The sequence below is a fragment of the Ranitomeya variabilis genome, chromosome 5, assembly GCF_051348905.1.
Source record: "Ranitomeya variabilis isolate aRanVar5 chromosome 5, aRanVar5.hap1, whole genome shotgun sequence".
In the NCBI taxonomy this organism is placed as follows: Eukaryota; Metazoa; Chordata; class Amphibia; order Anura; family Dendrobatidae; genus Ranitomeya; species Ranitomeya variabilis.
The window spans coordinates 83,310,468-83,328,115 of NC_135236.1; the positions used below are offsets into that span (position 1 = coordinate 83,310,468).

The 17,648-nt window shown below is 44.4% G+C and overlaps 1 protein-coding gene across 3 annotated transcripts in view; it reads right to left on the reverse strand.

Moving 5' to 3' along the window:
- The window catches only part of OGDH (oxoglutarate dehydrogenase), a 72,671-nt gene that overhangs the window by 42,694 nt on the left and 12,329 nt on the right, over positions 1-17,648 (reverse strand). For 2 of the 3 annotated variants that reach the window (XM_077262752.1, XM_077262753.1), the window contains exons 2-3: positions 15,563-15,818; positions 1,894-2,082 (exon numbers count right to left, since the gene is read on the reverse strand). In XM_077262752.1, the coding sequence (XP_077118867.1) occupies positions 1,894-2,082; positions 15,563-15,784 (411 nt within the window). In that variant the 5' untranslated portion in view covers positions 15,785-15,818. Of the gene's footprint in view, positions 1-1,893; positions 2,083-4,517; positions 4,556-15,562; positions 15,819-17,648 lie in introns of those variants that run through there. The other variant, XM_077262754.1, reaches the window with a different exon arrangement.

The following is a 17,648-nucleotide window of genomic DNA, read 5'->3' on the forward strand; positions in this document are numbered from 1 at the left end:
AATGACACCTCCCCCACCCCGACAGGCAGTCACTAAGTAATCAATATGAGAATAGAGGTGGCTGCCTCAGCAATACAGAAAGCCGGAAGAGTTTCATGCTGTGGTTAAAGAGCGTTTCCTCCTCAGAGAAAAAGAAAACTTAACAGTAAATGTCCTTGAGCTGTCCTTTTCTGGTAAAGGGCACCCATCAGCTTAAAGAAGTCTATTGACAAGTCAAAATTTTGATTTGAGAAGGGGTGAGTGATGAGACCCCTATTGATAGCCAAAGGTGGGAAAGTCCCCATCGAAAGCCTTTAGACATTCTATCAATCCGTGGAGTACAGGGGTCAGTTGAGCAATTCCTCCTTTTAGTTTTTGCTACGAGTAAGGGGTCTCATCAACTAGGACCCCAACGATCAACACATCTGATCAGCTTCAGTCTTGTGTATGAAAACTGTAAAAAATGCAAACTGTCCTTGGCGCCCGTAGTTATCAATGAAAGCTCAGCTTTCACTTTTCAGCAACAGTTACTGAAATTTAAGAGTTGCTCTGATTGAGTGCCATGGGCGACACGGACTGCTTTCGTTTTACACAGTTTTGATAAATGAGGCCGTTGTAATGTCTGCGGAACTACTTAGGTGCAGACCAATAACAATAATCTCAGTAATAATGGCTGGAATACAGTACAGGAGCAGGATACCTAATATATTCAAGAAAGGGGTTGTCTACTACTAGGACAAGCCCTTCTCAATCCGTATGTTTGCCCCTTGTAATGCCTTAGCACTTACACTCACTTCCAGTGGCGGGCGCCGTTCCAGCAGTGTCTGCACTGACTCATTACATTGTTACGTTAGGCAATGCCTGGGGTCAATTAGCAGCCATTTCACTCTCTCCACCTTTGGACAAATCACATAGATCTGGAGATATATGCTGCTCTTTCAATTCCTCCAGAAGTCTGTGATACCTTTGAAGGCGGGGAGAGTGAAGCCAGCGCTGATTGGCAGCAGGGATTGCGTGACGTCACAATGTAATGAGAGCTGTCACGAATGTGCCGCATCCTGCTGAGATCTTTGGGGTATCTGGGATCAAAAGTTGACAGCGATTTGCGGATTGCAGGTCCTCTTTGGAGCATATTCTGCTCGGCGAATAACTTGAGTGGGGCAGATTAATTTTCACTTGGTGTGGAAGGGGTTAAGAGTTCCTTTTTGACCCTGTTGGGATTCCATATGTCTCTCTACAATCTCAGCTTCTGCATCTTACTGCCAATCCCTTCCACTATTTAAACTCATTTCTTGCTCTCTCCTGTGCAGGTTATAGGTTTTCTATGCTGACCTCCTTGGAGAAGTTGTTCTAGTCTAAGCTGTGGAGTTCCATTTGTTGCTAGATTTCTCCGTTTGTTTCATTACCTTAGTAGTGAGACTAGTGTCTTGCTGCCCTACTCAGTAGTTAGGAACAGCCAGGGCCTAGGCATGTGATCATGTATAGGGGTCTTTAGGTTTTGCTCACATTTGCATTGGAGGTTCTAATTTTTCTGGTAAAATGACAGTCACCGTAACAGAAACTCTGTTGGCTCTTATTATAGTCAATTGTTCCCTTCGGGTGCAAATTGTGTCTGTCATGTAACAGATCGGTCCACGGGATGAATTCTATTCCGAAGGCAGATGTGAACAGAAACTAATACAAATATTTCGTGAATTGCTCCCTATATCAGCAGGAATGACCAGACTTTAGATAGTTGTACCCCTGATGCTACCCTGCAAAATAGAGGGCCCACTTCTTCAGAGGTGTTAATTGTGTCTAAAAAAAAAAGCCTTCTGGCAGCCCGGAGTACTACAGTTTATGGAGTCTGTGTTTGCCATATTGTAAGTGAAATGGGAAGAAAGCAGGTGAAATAGGTAGGTAGGAGTGACATACCTGATAAGCCCGGATGAGGGACTGCACAGCAAGGTGGTCTTCCACTAGCTTATCTACATTTGGCTGTGCCTGCACCAGTGACTGTGCCTGGGAGAATGTAGACAGGCTGCTACCCAGGGGTGGGGGGCTCTGGTAAGCCGTTCCAGGGGCTGCTCCGGCATTGGCATTTCGGAAGAAAATGTCCCAAGACTGCAGAAAAAAAATCTCACATTAACTTGCTAGTCATTAGATGTGTTATATGTACATTACTACAACCATAAATCATACAAGGAAAATAAATGAGAATTGTTAAGAAAAAATAAATAAAAGTCTCTGTCAAGACATTGGGATTGTGGTGAACACCGTGCACCATAGCACGCGTTCCTAATAAACGGGAGCTCCTCGTGGCCCATTCAATGTATATTTTCCACATCTTTGTAGATTGACCGCAGCACCAGTTATGTTCTCACCGCATAAATGGGGGCAGAAGCCCTGGAATGGACGTCCTCTTCCAGGGGCCCCATACACCAGGCCGCTTCAACGGATGTTATGCCCTTGGGTCAACTCTATTAGGAAGTTACTTAGGTTTCTGCAATAACTGAAAGACAACCAATAAAGGCCACCAACTCATACACTAGTGGTTACTCAGAACTCGGGAGACTCCGGAATAGTGACATTTACCGTATTTTTCTGACCATAAGACGCACTTTTTTTCCTCCAAATTTGGGAGGAAAGTGTGGGTGCATCTTATGGTAGGGATGTAGCATGTGGGGAGGGGGGCAGCAGCGAGTGGGATCGCACTGTTATCCCACTTCAGGAGGCAGAAAAATGTCCCCACTGCCGGGAATCAGCGCTGGGGAAACCATGTGGTCCCGATGATTAAGTGCAGTGAATATTCATTAGCTACTCCCCGCCCACCTATCAGCTGAGCTGTGAGCCTGGAGCAGCAAATGAATACTGCACTTAAGTAGCGACACACATGGTTTCCCCAGCGCTGATTGCTGCAGCAGCTGGGGAGATCCGTGTGTCCGGGAGAGGAGGAGGCAGCAGCAGCAGGGTCCGGGGGAGAGGAGATCGCTGCATACCTTCCTGGGCTGGAGCTGAGTACTGTGCAGTGTGCACAAGGAGGACCTCTGATGATATCAGCAGTGGGCAGGCTGGAGCATCACATGGCAGCTCAGAGCCCTCCCTCTTCTTGACATCATCACAGGTCCTTCAGACTCCAACACTAGAATCTGCTGGCTTCTATTACCTGTGCTGTGGAAAGGCAACAAGAGGGAGGGCTCTGTGTGTGCAGTCATGGGATGCTTTTACCTCACCACAGGCTGGCTGCCACAATTAAGAGGTTAGTCTTTCCAAAACACAATAAAGCACTCCGCCACTCCTTTGGTGAACTATAACTCCCAGCATGTCATAGGATCTGCAGGACATGCTGGGAGTTATAGTTCTCCCATGGGTTTTTAAAGCAGCACTCCAGTGTTATTTTGCAGTGCTGGAGTGGTGCTTTCACTATAAGCCCTGTGCCCCCATTCTTATACTCACCCTCCAGCGTCTTCATATAGTACGTCACAGACACCACACTGGTCCCGCAGTTTCCAACATAATAACATACTATTATATATAACAACACCACATATAATAGTATGTTATTAAATATTTTACCACATTTTTTTTGCTTCAAATATTTTTTTCCCTATTTTCCACCTCTAAAACCTGGGTGCGCCTTATAGTCCGTGCGTCTTATAGTCCGAAAAATACGGTACCTAGATATGTGGCTATATACCACCCCTACCCCCACAGTATCAACATTTCAGTTGACCGGACACTGAAAGCCTGTCAGCCGAATGATGGCTTCCCCCGACTCCCCGATATAGAAGAACGCTTGGCTTACAAAGAGCTCCTGTGTTCTTTTGTCGAACAAAATCATTGGGCAACTGCATTATTTTCAGAGAAAACAAAAGGATGGGTCAATTAATTTCAACAAACGATATCTTTCCCTGAAACCCCCTATACAAATACATGATAGTTCATGTGCTCTCTATGGGAAGAGGAGTTAAGCAGATACATAAAAAAAAAAAAATTGGGTGTTGAAACTCAACATTCCAGTGGTAGTCCTCCCAGGACTCCTAACGACAGCTAAGCCAGACCGACTGATAACTGGTTTCCGACAAATTGTTTTCAGTAAATTCAGCAAAAAGAGAACTTGAGACATTCCCCAACACAGGACTTTGTCTGCAGGCAAAACCGTCAGCAAAATACTATTTCCTGCAGTTTGGGAACAAAAAGTCCTAGTTTAAGTATGAGGTAAACCTCCCCAGAGAGCAGGTTAAAGGAAAGGCGAAGGTAAAATACCAGCAAGTCCAAAACGGCTTCTACTATGGACAATCTGAATACGCATGCATTGCCTCCAGCTATCCTAGACCAAAGCTCTCCAAAGGGTTCCTCTATTTACATAATATACTTTTATATGAGAATGGCCAAACAATATAGAGCCGTGAAGATGTGGAGAAGTCAGTGAGCAGCTTCCATGCAGCCTGTCAGCAGAATCAAGAACCTCAAACTAAAGAACTGCTTTAAAGGGGTTTTAAACTTTCAAGAAAGTTGACTCAAAACACAGTAAAATGCCCAAAACAAGGACCACAGACCTTTTTTTGGGTCCAGTAACTGCTCCTGGCTGCTGCTTTGGTCTTAGTGTATTGGCTGCAGCGGTGATGTCACAATGACAGCACGCATCACCGCTGTAGCTAATCACTGGGCTCAGCGGCTGTGCCAAGGCAGAAGATCAGTGATCGGTTAAAGCGGTGATGTCAATGTGATTTCTCTGCTGCAGGCAAAACACAGGCGACTGGAACAGTGTCGGGGAGCTCTCGCTGGACCTAGCAACTGTGAGTACCTGCTGTGTTATTTTAGGTATTGCACAGCGTTTCCTGAAAGTGGGCAACCCCTTTAAGGGTCCCACTGCTGAACCTCAACAATGATTATGGCAAGTCCCCCATGTTGCAGGTCTGCAGTGTGAGGACCCATCAAAAAGCTAAGAATGGAAGGGTTTAGTGGGCCTTTGCAATAACTGGACCTGTCACGTTCACGGTTTCCAGGTCAGGCTGCGGACATTACTGGGAAGGTGAGCGGCTCCGTGCCCTCCTCCACACCGCGGGCTGGGGCCGTAGCTGCCTCCCAGAACATGCACTATGCCTGTAATTTGGAGCAGAATAGAGCATGGTGCAGGTTATTTTTTGCTCATGGGCCCTAGAAGGTCCGCGTGCTACCAGCGTGCTCTTCTGAATGAGGCCTAAACCTCGGAATGCAGCAATACAATGACAATACTAATCAGGGCTGTGGAGTCGGAGCCCATTTTGGTGGAGTCAGAGTCAAAGTTGTTGTCATGGAAATTGAGGAGTCGGAGGTTTGACTTACCGACTCCACAGCCCTGATTACTAATGGTCCATAAATATAACCAAACTCAAGAGCCGGAGACAGGACGTGAACGGCCTCTTGTCCCCACCCTCGCTTGCTGACACTATTTTAAGAATCTTTGTAAGTCACAAGAAAGACAGGGGGATATAGAAGCTGGATGAGGCAGACATACTGACAATGTAATTACAAGCCAGTCTGATCAGCAGCCATCGCTCCTAGGGATAAACTGCAAGACTAAATGCAGAGTCTATGGAGAACAGTATCCTGCAGTAGATGGCCACTGCCCCAGGCTGGGCCTAGGAAGCAGCAGCACCTTCACCGGTATCGTGGAACTATTCAGTGTTTGCGAAAGGGGACACTAGGCCTCATTCATCAAAACTTTATAAAAGCAAACCTGTCTTTGTTGCCCATAGCAACCAATCAGAGCTCAGCTTCCATTTTTTAAACTGCTTTTTAAAAATGAAAGCGGAGCTCTGATAGGTTGCTATGGGCAACAAAGACAGGTTTGATTAATAAGACCTACTAAGCCTCCAGCAAAGTAGAGTAAATTCTACCATTAGAATTGCTTTAGTCCCTTATTAACTGATCCAGAACACCGGGATTATCCAAAGATGCTATAGAATTGCTACATGATTTAATGGACTCCTAAAGCTGTGGACCCATTAATAAGAATGGATGTATTTAGGCATGTGTTATAATCAGGGATCTGAGAATGAGATTCGGGAGACTAGGAGCATGTCCTATTCTGATGCGATTTTGAGGACCTGAATCAGCCATTACTTAATGGGTTCACGGGAGCTTCACTCATTTCTGGGAAAAGCTGAGAGACAAAAAAAAAAAGCCACTACGTCATCGAGCGTTATACATGCACCCCTGTATAATTTTATTAGTTTAACTTGCTGTGACAGATCATGGAGCAACTATAAGGGTTAAAGTGGTTATACCAGACAGGGAATGGTTAGTTCAGCCCCAAAGGATACTGGGAAAGTTGTTGTTGGGACATCCAAGAGTAAGGTGTTTGATAGAGTCTCCTGTCAGACTGAAATCAGACAAGCTGTATAGACCAGTTCTTCCTGGGAAGCGATTGCTGTGATCATAGAAGCAGTCAGGACAGCCAGGAGCATCTTTATTACCACAAGATAGAAGTGAGAGAGCTACATCACCGGACTCATCCCCCTCCCCCCACATCACTGCATGAGAAAGGTACAGTTCTCCTTATGACAGTGTATGTGTGTGTGTGTGAGAAGAGAAGTGATTCTGTGTAATGAAAAGAAGCCTGACTAAAACCCATGTGATTAACTCCAGCTCAGAACTGCATCATAGCTGTGTGACAGTAAACCATTACCTCCTCTCTACTGTGAAGAATTATAATTAATGGTCACCCCAAATTAGATTTTCCCAGGATTCCAAAAATAACTCATTTTCTTTGTATTGCCTTCATATACTGAGTGGTATACATGTTACACTGCTTATATAGTACCATTAATTTCCACATCACTTTCAGACATTATCATTCATCGCTGTCCCCATTGGGGCTCACAATCTAAATCCCCTATCAGTATGTCATTGGACTGTGGGATGAAACTCATAAAAACACAGGGGGAACATACAAACTGCTTGCAGATGTTTTCATTGGTGAGATTAGAGTCCAGGACACCAGAGCTGCAGGACTACAATGATAACCACTGAGCCACCGTGCTGCCCCATTATTAGGCAGATTTCACCAGAGTTTGGTAAATTATATGCCATATAAATAAATAATTATTAAGGCTCCGTTCACACCTACAGTGGAGGCTCCACGGCAGATTATGTCATATTTTACAAGACAACAGGGTCATAGGCAGAGACATTTTCTCCTCAAAACGACTGTGGGAGCATTCACACTGGCCAATTGTTGTTTCTGATAAAATCAGTCTTTGTAAAGACGCTGTCAATTACCCGGCGAATGATCAAAATGCTTAGTCAGGTGAAATGATTTTCAAGCTTGCTTAAAAATTCTATTTCTCGGCAGCACAGTGTCCTGTGTAAACACGTGCTGCCGAGAAATATACTAGCCTATAATTCCTAATGGCAGCCAGTCTGAATGAGTCTCAGTGCTTCACCAGTACCGACAAGCCTCAGTGTAAGTCAATCTGGTCCACTGGGTGCCCGTTCGTGCCAGTTACGGCACGTTTCCACCACTGTGTTGGGATTTCTGTTATAAACCACGACGCAGATGTGCACAGAGCCCAAGGCTGCATTCACATGTCCCTGCGTCACGATACATGATTTCCTTTCTATTAACCCGAATTTTTAGCAGATGATCATTTTGAAGCTGGTTTTTCTGACCAAGGCAGCCATCATGGCCTCATAGAACCCATTCATACAATAAAAACACAAAACGCTTTAATTGTGGATAAAAATGGCCGTGTAGTTTATTTAGGGTTACATAAATTAATTAATCACCAATAAATAAACTCCATAAATTATAAAACCAAAGTACCAAACTTTTCCAATAAACCAATCCACCCAGACATGGGTGATTTTCCCACAATTAAACTACACGACAGTAAAATTACAAGAATTCAGGGGAGGGAGGGTGGGGTCTTCTTTATCTTCTTCCGCTGACAGAATGACCAGATACCACAAAACAGGTGTTTATATATTCAAAAAAAGAGCGGCAAAGCTGCTAACAGCCAATAGAAAACCGTTACAATAGCTGCCAAACATACCAGAAAAAACTGGATAAAACCAGTGTCACACTTTCAGAGATGACTGACCTGACCTTTATTTGACCTTTCTTCTGACAGAAAGTCATATTAAATGACAGGGTCCATGAGGCCATGAGACCCCCGCTATATTTCTTTCAGGTTTACGCGGGGGGGGCTAACATTACATAATACTAAGTGGCTTTTCACCATGGAAAGTCCACTGATCTGAGATAACTCATAGCTATAATCCATGATAGCAGTTAAGAGGGAATATATGGTGAACACTAATAAAACGGCAAATCATATCAACAAAAGTGAAACAGAAAACATCCATAGGCAACGAGATCTAAGCCCAGCAAAGAAGGAGTTTTAACCTTGGAAACTGCATGCAAAAGTAGCTAGAGGAGGGCGTAAATCAGAACAAAGGTCATAGTAAAAAGAAAAAGGGTTAATATGCCTGCATGCTAATCAACTGACCCAACCCCTTTTTCCAAGAGGCTCTCCCTTTTCCAGCTGGCGTCTCGCCCATCTGGATGACGTGCTATTTATTCCAGCAAGAACTGGCCTGCACGGTAGCAGGGTGACTTTTAGACTATGAAGGCACAGGGCCTGCACCAACAATGGCAGTAATGCTTGGTACGGAACAGAGCCTAAACACAAAGGCAAGATCCTGGCACCTCCTCACTTAAGAGAGGACTTATAGGTTTAAAAACGCAGGTTTTTCCTTCAGAAGCCACGGAAATCTGGGTGGTGTCGGTCATAGCTGCCGCTGTGGTAGCCATACTGCCCATCGTCCAGATTTCCTAGACCTAAATATAGCTGAAGACAACTTTTAGTGACCAAATGTGTTTTTTTCCCTTTAGTATTTGGATTTAATTGAAGGTCACACAGAAGGTCACAGTACAGGGTCCTTCATGTTCCTTCATACAGGCATTGTGCACATGACTCGGCCCTTACCATGACCGGATGTTGGCACCTCTTATTGTGACCTTCATTTAAAGCAATAACTCATAAAAATGAACTGATTCACTACAATGCTCATTCGACGATCATTGGATTGTTCGATTAATCAACGAACAAAGGAAACACATGTTGGTTGGGGGTTGGATCATTCATGCTGTAGTAAACATCATTCTCGGCAGCACATCGCCTGTTTCCTCGAAGATCTATGCGCGCAGGACGCTCAAACTAACAAGCGTTCTGTGAGCACTGATTTCTGGAAGGCCAGCATTATCAGGCTATTAAAACGACTGATGATCGGCTTGTAGATATCGAATCGGCGGTCATTTAATAGTAAGGGTAAATGGGACTTCACTACAACCGGTCCCTTCAGCCTTTAGACTTATTAGATCATTCAGGCATGACGCTGGTTTAGTGGACACTGGTAATCTCTTGGTCAAGAGCATGCAAGTGCAAATGGGGTCAGAAGTGATGGCTGTCAGGAGAATGAACTGTTGTAGCTGTTTGCTACCCTTTCTATATCAGAACCCATCACTATCTGGCTAGAAACGTTGATTTTGACCATCGCTGACAAATACTGATGGGAACAGAACATTTGTTATGACTATCCTATCCACATACCGCATCATGAAAATCGGCAGCACATTCCCCTCCCCATTTTCATGGGGCGATGCTCTGCCAATAACGATGATCACCCAACCAACAAGCTCATTTGTCTCTTGTTCGCCTACATGTTAATGGGACCAATGATTGGGAATGAGAGCTCTTATGACTGTCGCCTCACCTAAATGCACCCCGAGGTGAATGGCCAGTTTTAAACCTCTTCATTGCAGTCACAGAAAGCTGGACACAATTTGAGGGTGACATGTACAGCTTCATCCCTCCCACAACGTGAAGTCACGTTCCATATCACCATTCCCTGCCTTCAACCCTCTCACCTGAGAGAATACAGGAGGATGTTCCTGAAAGATAACGCCTATCTATGACCATATATCACAGCAAGGACGTGTAACCTTAAGCTTGTGATCAGCAATTCACTTGCACCTCACGGCCATAACCTTGTCACCTACACATGTGCCAACACATTATATGGTGACAAAGGTAGAAATAAACAACAACCTATAGGGTCATATGTTCAGTGACCCAAAACAAGGTCACCAGCCTCACTACATGAGGTGTAATGGCTGCCAAATTTATGATGCACTTATATAGCAGAAAATCTGCAGTATTGAAGATTCATGAAGCGATCTATGACAGCCATGTGCGCATCCACGTACATAGTAAAGCCTGTATGGCAATCCTCTGCGTCTCTATTAGTCCCTATTCTGCCCTCGATCCAATGCTGCTAAGGTAGAATACCTCCAAGATGTAACATTGCTCGACTCCCATCTTAAGGCCTCCATCACACATCCGTATAAAACAAGTATGTGAAAAATCGGTACCGGTGTCATTGATCTTTTCCATCAGTGTGTCATCTGTTTTTACCATCAGTGTGTTATTAGTGATTTTCACGGAAGGATAAAGAAATAAATTACACAGCTTCTCCTATACTTGAACAGCACATGGACTGTACACTGACGCCATCTGTGTGCTCTACGTGTTTTTCATGGACCCATACTCTTGTTTTGATCCTTTTCATCCGTGCACCGATAAAAAAAAAAATAACGGACGTTTCTAAGTGTTTTGCACAGACACACGGTTGGTGTAGAAACTCGGACATGTGAACGGCACTGTAGAATGGGTACGTATTGTATCCATGGAAAAAAATGGACACCACACATACTGGAAAAACGGACATGTGAGGGAAGCCTAAGGTCGGGTTCAGACAGGCGTATTCCACGGTCCGTATACTAATCGCGGGTCTCCCAACCCCAAAATACAGTCTCATATGTGTATATGAAGCTCATATCAGCATTTTTTTTTTTACAGGCAAAGCACATAATATAAATAGGTTTCACTTTCACCTGTTAAAAAACACCAATTACCACTGCAAGACTGTGGAAAATCAACAAGTGTTTTTTTTTTGTTTGGATGCAGTTTTCTACTCCACCTCAACCTCTTTTTATGACACTATATAGTTGCATAGTTTTAGTACGGTTAAAAAAAAAAAAGAAAAAGACATGCCCTTCAAGGGCAACAGAGACCCGGGAAAGGATAAAGGGAAAACCAAAAGTTAATTTAACAGAACCAATAATCAGCTTCGCAGGAACATGTGTACCCCGATTATCAGTGTGTGTATGCTGGCAATCATCCTACGATGAGACAAAACACTATTTCTTAGGCTATGTGCACATGTTGCAGATTTCCTGCAGATCCACAGCGTTTTTTCCGCACAGAAACGCTGCAGATCCGCAAGTGATTTACAGTACAATGGAAATCAATGGAAAAACAAAATGCTGTGCTAATGGTGCGGAAAATTCCACACGGAAAACGCAGCGGATTAAAAGAAGGAGCATGTCACTTCTTTGTGTGGATCTGCAGCGTTTCTTAACCCATTCCATTATAGAAATCCGCAGGGGTAAAAACGCATGAAATCCGCACAGAATCCACAACAAAAACACACAGAATCTGCATAAAAAACTGCCAAGAGATGCAGAATCCACACAGAAAATTCCACAGGCAAATCCGCAACATGTGCACGACTCTTGTTTGGAGCTCTTATGCCAGCATAAAAATTATCGTTATCGGCAGCACATCTCCACACGCACACAAGGAACATGCGGCAGATAGCATGATGGGGTATGGGGACAGAAAGCTTATTTGAATCAATCTGTTCTCATTGTCTCATACTTCACTTACATGGTAAGTGATTGCTTGATGGGGGCTAACTAGTGGGCCGAGATTGCTGCATCGAAATGAGCCATGTGTCCCAACTTCAACTCCCCCGTCCCATTCTTTACATTTTGCCAGACTTCTAGTCTCTAAGGGTACTGTCACACAGTGCAATTTTGATCGCTACAACGGCACGATTCGTGACGTTCTAGCGATATCGTTACGATATCGTTGTGTCTGACACGCTCCTGCGATCCGGATCCCCGCTGAGAATCGTACGTCGTAGCAGATCGTTTGAAACTTTCTTTCGTCGTCTAGTGTCCCGCTGTGGCGGCATGATTGCATCGTGTGACACAGGTTGTATACGATGTGCGCACAGTAACCAACGGCTTCTACATCGCAAATACGTCATGAAATTATCGCTCCAGCGCAGTGTATTGCAACGTGTGACCGCAGTATACGACGCTGGAGCGATAATCATACGACGCTGCAACGTCACGAATCGTGCCGTCGTAGCGATCAAAATTGCACTGTGTGACAGTACCCTTAGTAGCAAAACCCCGACCACCACAGATTTGCAAACCAAAACAGCTTGAGCATTGGCATCTCCATTGTTCTCAGGCACAGTAAATGAGAGTTGACTCTGAGCAAGATAAGGAATCTTTAAGGATTGAATATAGGAATTTTGAACTGCATTACAGACAATCCTTCTTAGGAATGTAATGAACACTTTGGTTAAATTGTGTGTACCCATCTACAAGTGACTTCTTCAGATGGGAACCTACACTAACAGACTTCCCTCTGCCCTTGGCTTTGGCCTATAATTCTAAAGGAGGTTGTCCAAGCTTTCTACATGACTGTAGATTTGTGAATCCTCACAGCGTGCACACTGCACACTGTCAGGATTCTCCAGGACTGGGAGCGAGCGGTCATGTGACCTGGGTATTTCCAGACACAAACTAGACGTATCCAGGCTCCTTTAAATACACTTGCATTCAGAGAAGCTGCGCATGTCTAGTCGGCATGTGCCCGCATGTATGCAAATTGATCATTCGCAGTCAGGAATCTGCCCACTCCAGAAGAATCCTGACAGCATGCACGCTGCGAGCTGTGAAGATTTATAAGTCTGCAGTCGAATAGTGTGACTTGACCCCTAAGCCGTGACCACCCTATTAAAGGTCAGGTAGAATCAAGCATAGGACATGCTGAAGGAGTGCTTAGCCAACTATGGTGGCAGTCACTTATCTCCAAATGTACGATGCAAAAAAATAAAACCAACAAGCTCCTCCTGGCAAAGTTAAATAAATGTACAATACAGACACAGCAACTTGTACATCTATTTCAATTTGCTAGGAGGTGTTTGTGAAAGTGTTTGAGGCTTTTTGTTTTGGTAAGGAGGGGGGATTATTAATTAAGCGATAGCTGAATACATTTTGGAGGCTGGGGAGAGACAAAGACACTGAGCAAACAGCACAATGTGCAGAGATTGTCAGATGCTGCGATAAGACCTACATATCCATCTGAGTTTTGGTGGGACGTGCACCCACCATTCATGATGTTACAAATGCTCTTTCTATAGTGGCGTGATCAATAAAAGTCTTAAGGTATGTTCCAACAATGAGTGTATGCAGTTGATTTTCCGTTGCAGATTTAATCTGGAAAATCCACTGCATATATCATTGTGAATGAGAAAATCTGCTGTAAATGGACTGGCGCTGTGGATTGGAAATCTGCAGTGTGTCAGGTAATGTCATCGTCCCCAGTTTCCAGCACTACTCCGATCCTCTTCTCACTCATGTGAGGGCAATTCCAACTTGCCGACTGCACTTGTGAGCCAGAAGTCACTTTTATAACCTCGCTCTGTCACTCCATAAACTTACATCGTAAAAGTCACTTCCAGCTCATACAAAGTCCTGAAGATCATCCGGCAAGTTGGAATAGAGATCACGTGGCACAGAAGAGGACCGGAGCAGCGCTGGAAACTGGTGAAGACGGCGATCAGTGAGTAGATTACCGCACTTACACTACATTACATATACATTCGCACAGATCTAGGCAATAAAGAGCTTTGTGTGACTGCTTCTTTAACCATTATACAATCAAAAAGTTTTACAACTTTCTAAACTACTTGACTTCGCCACATCTTATGATTCAAGAGGTTTCTGTAGCAGCACAATTCTCACTACGCCGGAGTATGTAGCCTCTGATTATAAACTTCACTGACGGCACTCAAAGATATTGTGAGGAATTAACACACAAATTAAATTAGAAAGCTGTTGAAAAAACACAATTAAAAACATAATCCAAATATCACCAGTAGGTTGGTGAGGGTCATTCTTCCTATGTCTGTTTTAAAGTGCCCATTAGTGATGAGCGATCAAGCTCGGATAAGGTGTTATCCGAGTGACTTCGGCGTGTTTGAAAAATATGTTCGAGTCTCCGCTCCTGCATGTCTCCCTGCTGTTCGACAGCCACAACACATGCAGGAGCGGAGACTTGAACATATTTTTCTCATATTCACTCAGTTAGCTCCTGAACATGCTTGGATAACACCTTATCCCAGCACGTTCGCTCATCACTAGTGCTCATGCATACATGTGCAAAGTCAACTAAAGCTGATTTTGGTCAAGGACTGGATATGCAATATGTAAGGGGGCCTCCAGACTCTACACTGATAAATGATATTGTGGGGGAAAAAAAGGTGGCGTGGGTTAACAGCAATTGGCGGTACATGGTCTCCTTTAGTTTCTGGTGTTGCATCATGAACCACGTGCCATGAAGAGGAGGGGAGGGAGATTGGGCACATTAAGTAGTATTTCATGCAGAAAATCCCTTTACTTTCCATCTAATGAACAGAACCACAGGAAACCCATCCCCGCGCATAGTATAAAGCCAAAAATTATTCATCCATGAAGAATCTGCAACAGTGCCTCCTATAAAACCAGCAATTACTTCTATAATTAGGGTTAGGGTGCAGTAAGGGTTGCCTCCCTTGCCCTAATTAGTGATTGTAGTCGGGCAACCGTCACGTCAGAAATTGCCTCAATGTGGATCACATACCTGGTGCCTAGTGAATATACCTGCAGAAATGAGGACACACCATAGATGCCCAGCTGAAATGCATAGTCTACGTCAAGGGTCAGCAACCTACAACTGTAAAACTACAACTCCCAGCAGTGCACACTGTAGTTTTGGCTACTGTAGGGACGTTTACGCTCATTAGGTACATTAGGTCTACAGTTTAGATGGGTCAGCCATACAACCAATTTGTAAAAATTGTATACTGCAAAGAATGTCATTTGCAATGTATAAGAAAGTGCTACGCTTTCCCAAACAGTTACCTAAACAGTGATATGACACATACAGGCCAGACGGGACCAATAGAACATGTTTTCAACCATTGTCTGGTGAAAAGAGGTTATGGAAACATTAAAGCATCCACCCGGAGCTTTCTGGACCGTGTGCACTTAGCCCTAGTGATCTGAACAGGGATTTGGCGTAAACATCTACAACAGAAGAAGGTTGATGGTCCCACAGAGACATCCTTATTGTCACCACAGAGACATACAAACACAGGTACATTACTGAAACGCGTCACATCTCTTAGGGGCCGAAGATTATGATCTGTGATTTCCACCCTCGAAGTGCGATCCTCTTACGTAAGCTCTTAAAGATGCAAGGAGTGAGAATATTGTAGGGATATTCCATATTCCATGTAGATATCAGGCCACGACCTCCCATCAGTGCAGAAAATACATTCTCCTCCTCCTTACTGCCGGTCACTCCTCGTGAATATTCCCAATCAGAACAAGATGGGTGCCGTCCGCTTATTGCAGCCCTGGGACCATCCTTACCTTGTGGACACTCTTAGGGTTCTCCAGCCACGCATAGTACATTTCCTCCACATAATTAGAACTAGTCCCACTAAGAAAAGGCTCTGCGGCCACAGGTGTACTAAGGCACCTGATAGGCTGAAACGTCCTTGGGGCCACAGGCTGACTGTGTTTTAGTGACCGGACAGTCTGAGAGGCCGTCAAAGGCCTTAGTTTAGCAGCACAAGTCCTTAAGCTATGCATGGTTGTGTCCTTGGGAGAGACCGATTACCAGAACCTGAGAGAAAAGGAAAAAGAGGAGAACATTAGCGCGTCCACTCACTGTACAACAACGGATTATACAAGCAAAAGTGTGAATGACATTACCAAAGGAGGTTATCCCCGGGCACAGCTATATCTGTGCTCGCCAACAGTGCGCACAGCACTTTATACAAAGCAGTGAAACAATGCGGCTGCAGTGGTCACAAAGCAGGACGTACTAGATGGGTTATGGAAAAAATGTGCTAAAATCTGACGGGGACCATCGAGTACTGGATGAAACTGCAAATTTTCAGCAGCGGCTACACTTTACCCAAAGTGAGGAGTGGAAATGAGCTACACACATAACAAGGCAAGGTCTTCTATACAAGGCGCCGAATGTCAGAGGAGAACATGCACAATATGAAAGGATCTGTCTCACAAGGACACGAGCCATGTAGCCAACGCACCATGAAATCCAACGCTGGTGGTAAATTTGGTCAGATACCGTTGGTTCCTGGAGTGATAAAACCGGCTTCTAAAGATCGCAATACTGACAGGAATGTTACCGTAAGGCTTTGTTTCCACATTTTGAGGGAACATCTGGAACTTGGCTCCTAAAATGTATTAGTATATGTCAGCCAAAACCTGCAGAACATCAAGGATTGGCAGATTTTGCAAAAAGCCGTACTTCTCGGCCCAAGTTATACAGTGTCTTGGTGAGAATGTCCACAGGGCAGTGGAAGAGCTGATCTTATGTAACAGAGGAACATGATCCCCTTTTCAATGTATAGTCTTCGTGAGGAAGCCAAGAACGCAGAGTACCCATTTTATCTCAAGACTGTAAGAGTATACCGGGCTGCAGCCATGAGAACAAGCCTAGCGAAGCACCGAAACCGAGCAAACACCGTCCACAGAGATCACCATTTCCCTAGATACAAAAGGACGAAACAGCAGCTCTGAATGTCAAGAAGCCACCAGCTTTACAAAAGATGGTTTTTCAATGAGTCATTCCCTCATATTCATCTATTATTTTGACGCTTTACAAGTCCCAGCATTCAGCAGCTTGCATTGGATTGTGCTTAGGACTCGGGCACACCGCCGTACCGAGGCAGTTCATTATGGTCTGTGGTATGGCTGCAGGAATGGAATCCTAAGGATTGGGGTCAACTTGATGATCGCTGGAGATCCAACCACTGGGAAACCGATCTCGAGAACTGGTGTCTGAAGAAGATGCACAGACATACACAACCTCCGTTCTATTCATTCTCTATGGGACCGCCATAGAAAGCTGATACCTGCACTCTGCTATTTGTGTCAGTCTCATAGAAAATGGATGAAGCAGAAGCTGAGTAATCATACAACTGGTCTATTTCACATGAGGCTCTTCAGAGCCCAGTTCTCAGGATCGGTAGGGAGTCCCCAGGGGTCATATCCCCAGCAATCGGGACAGTATACCCTATCCTAAGGCATAAATGACTGTCCGTTCAGCACAGAAGACCCGCGGTCAGACCGAACACTGCAACTAACACAGACCATAAAATACCGCAACGATATGGTTGTGTGAATCAACGCTATTAGTTTTACTGCAACTAACTGATCCAAGTTCAATTTAGTAGCATTGATTTTTAGTTCTTTTTGGTGGTAAGACCCTGAGAGAAGTACACACCTTGAAGCAAAGAAATGACAATGCCTTATGGATCACCCAGACCCCATATTATTATTTTTTGTTATGTCTAGTGATAGTAAGACAGTATGGAAGTTACAAGAGTCTGCGCCAGAAGATCCGCTATAATAGTGGTTTATTAATAAATTATTAGGGATTGCGTCGATCAATAGCTGCTCATAATGGGAGCTACTGCACTATGAG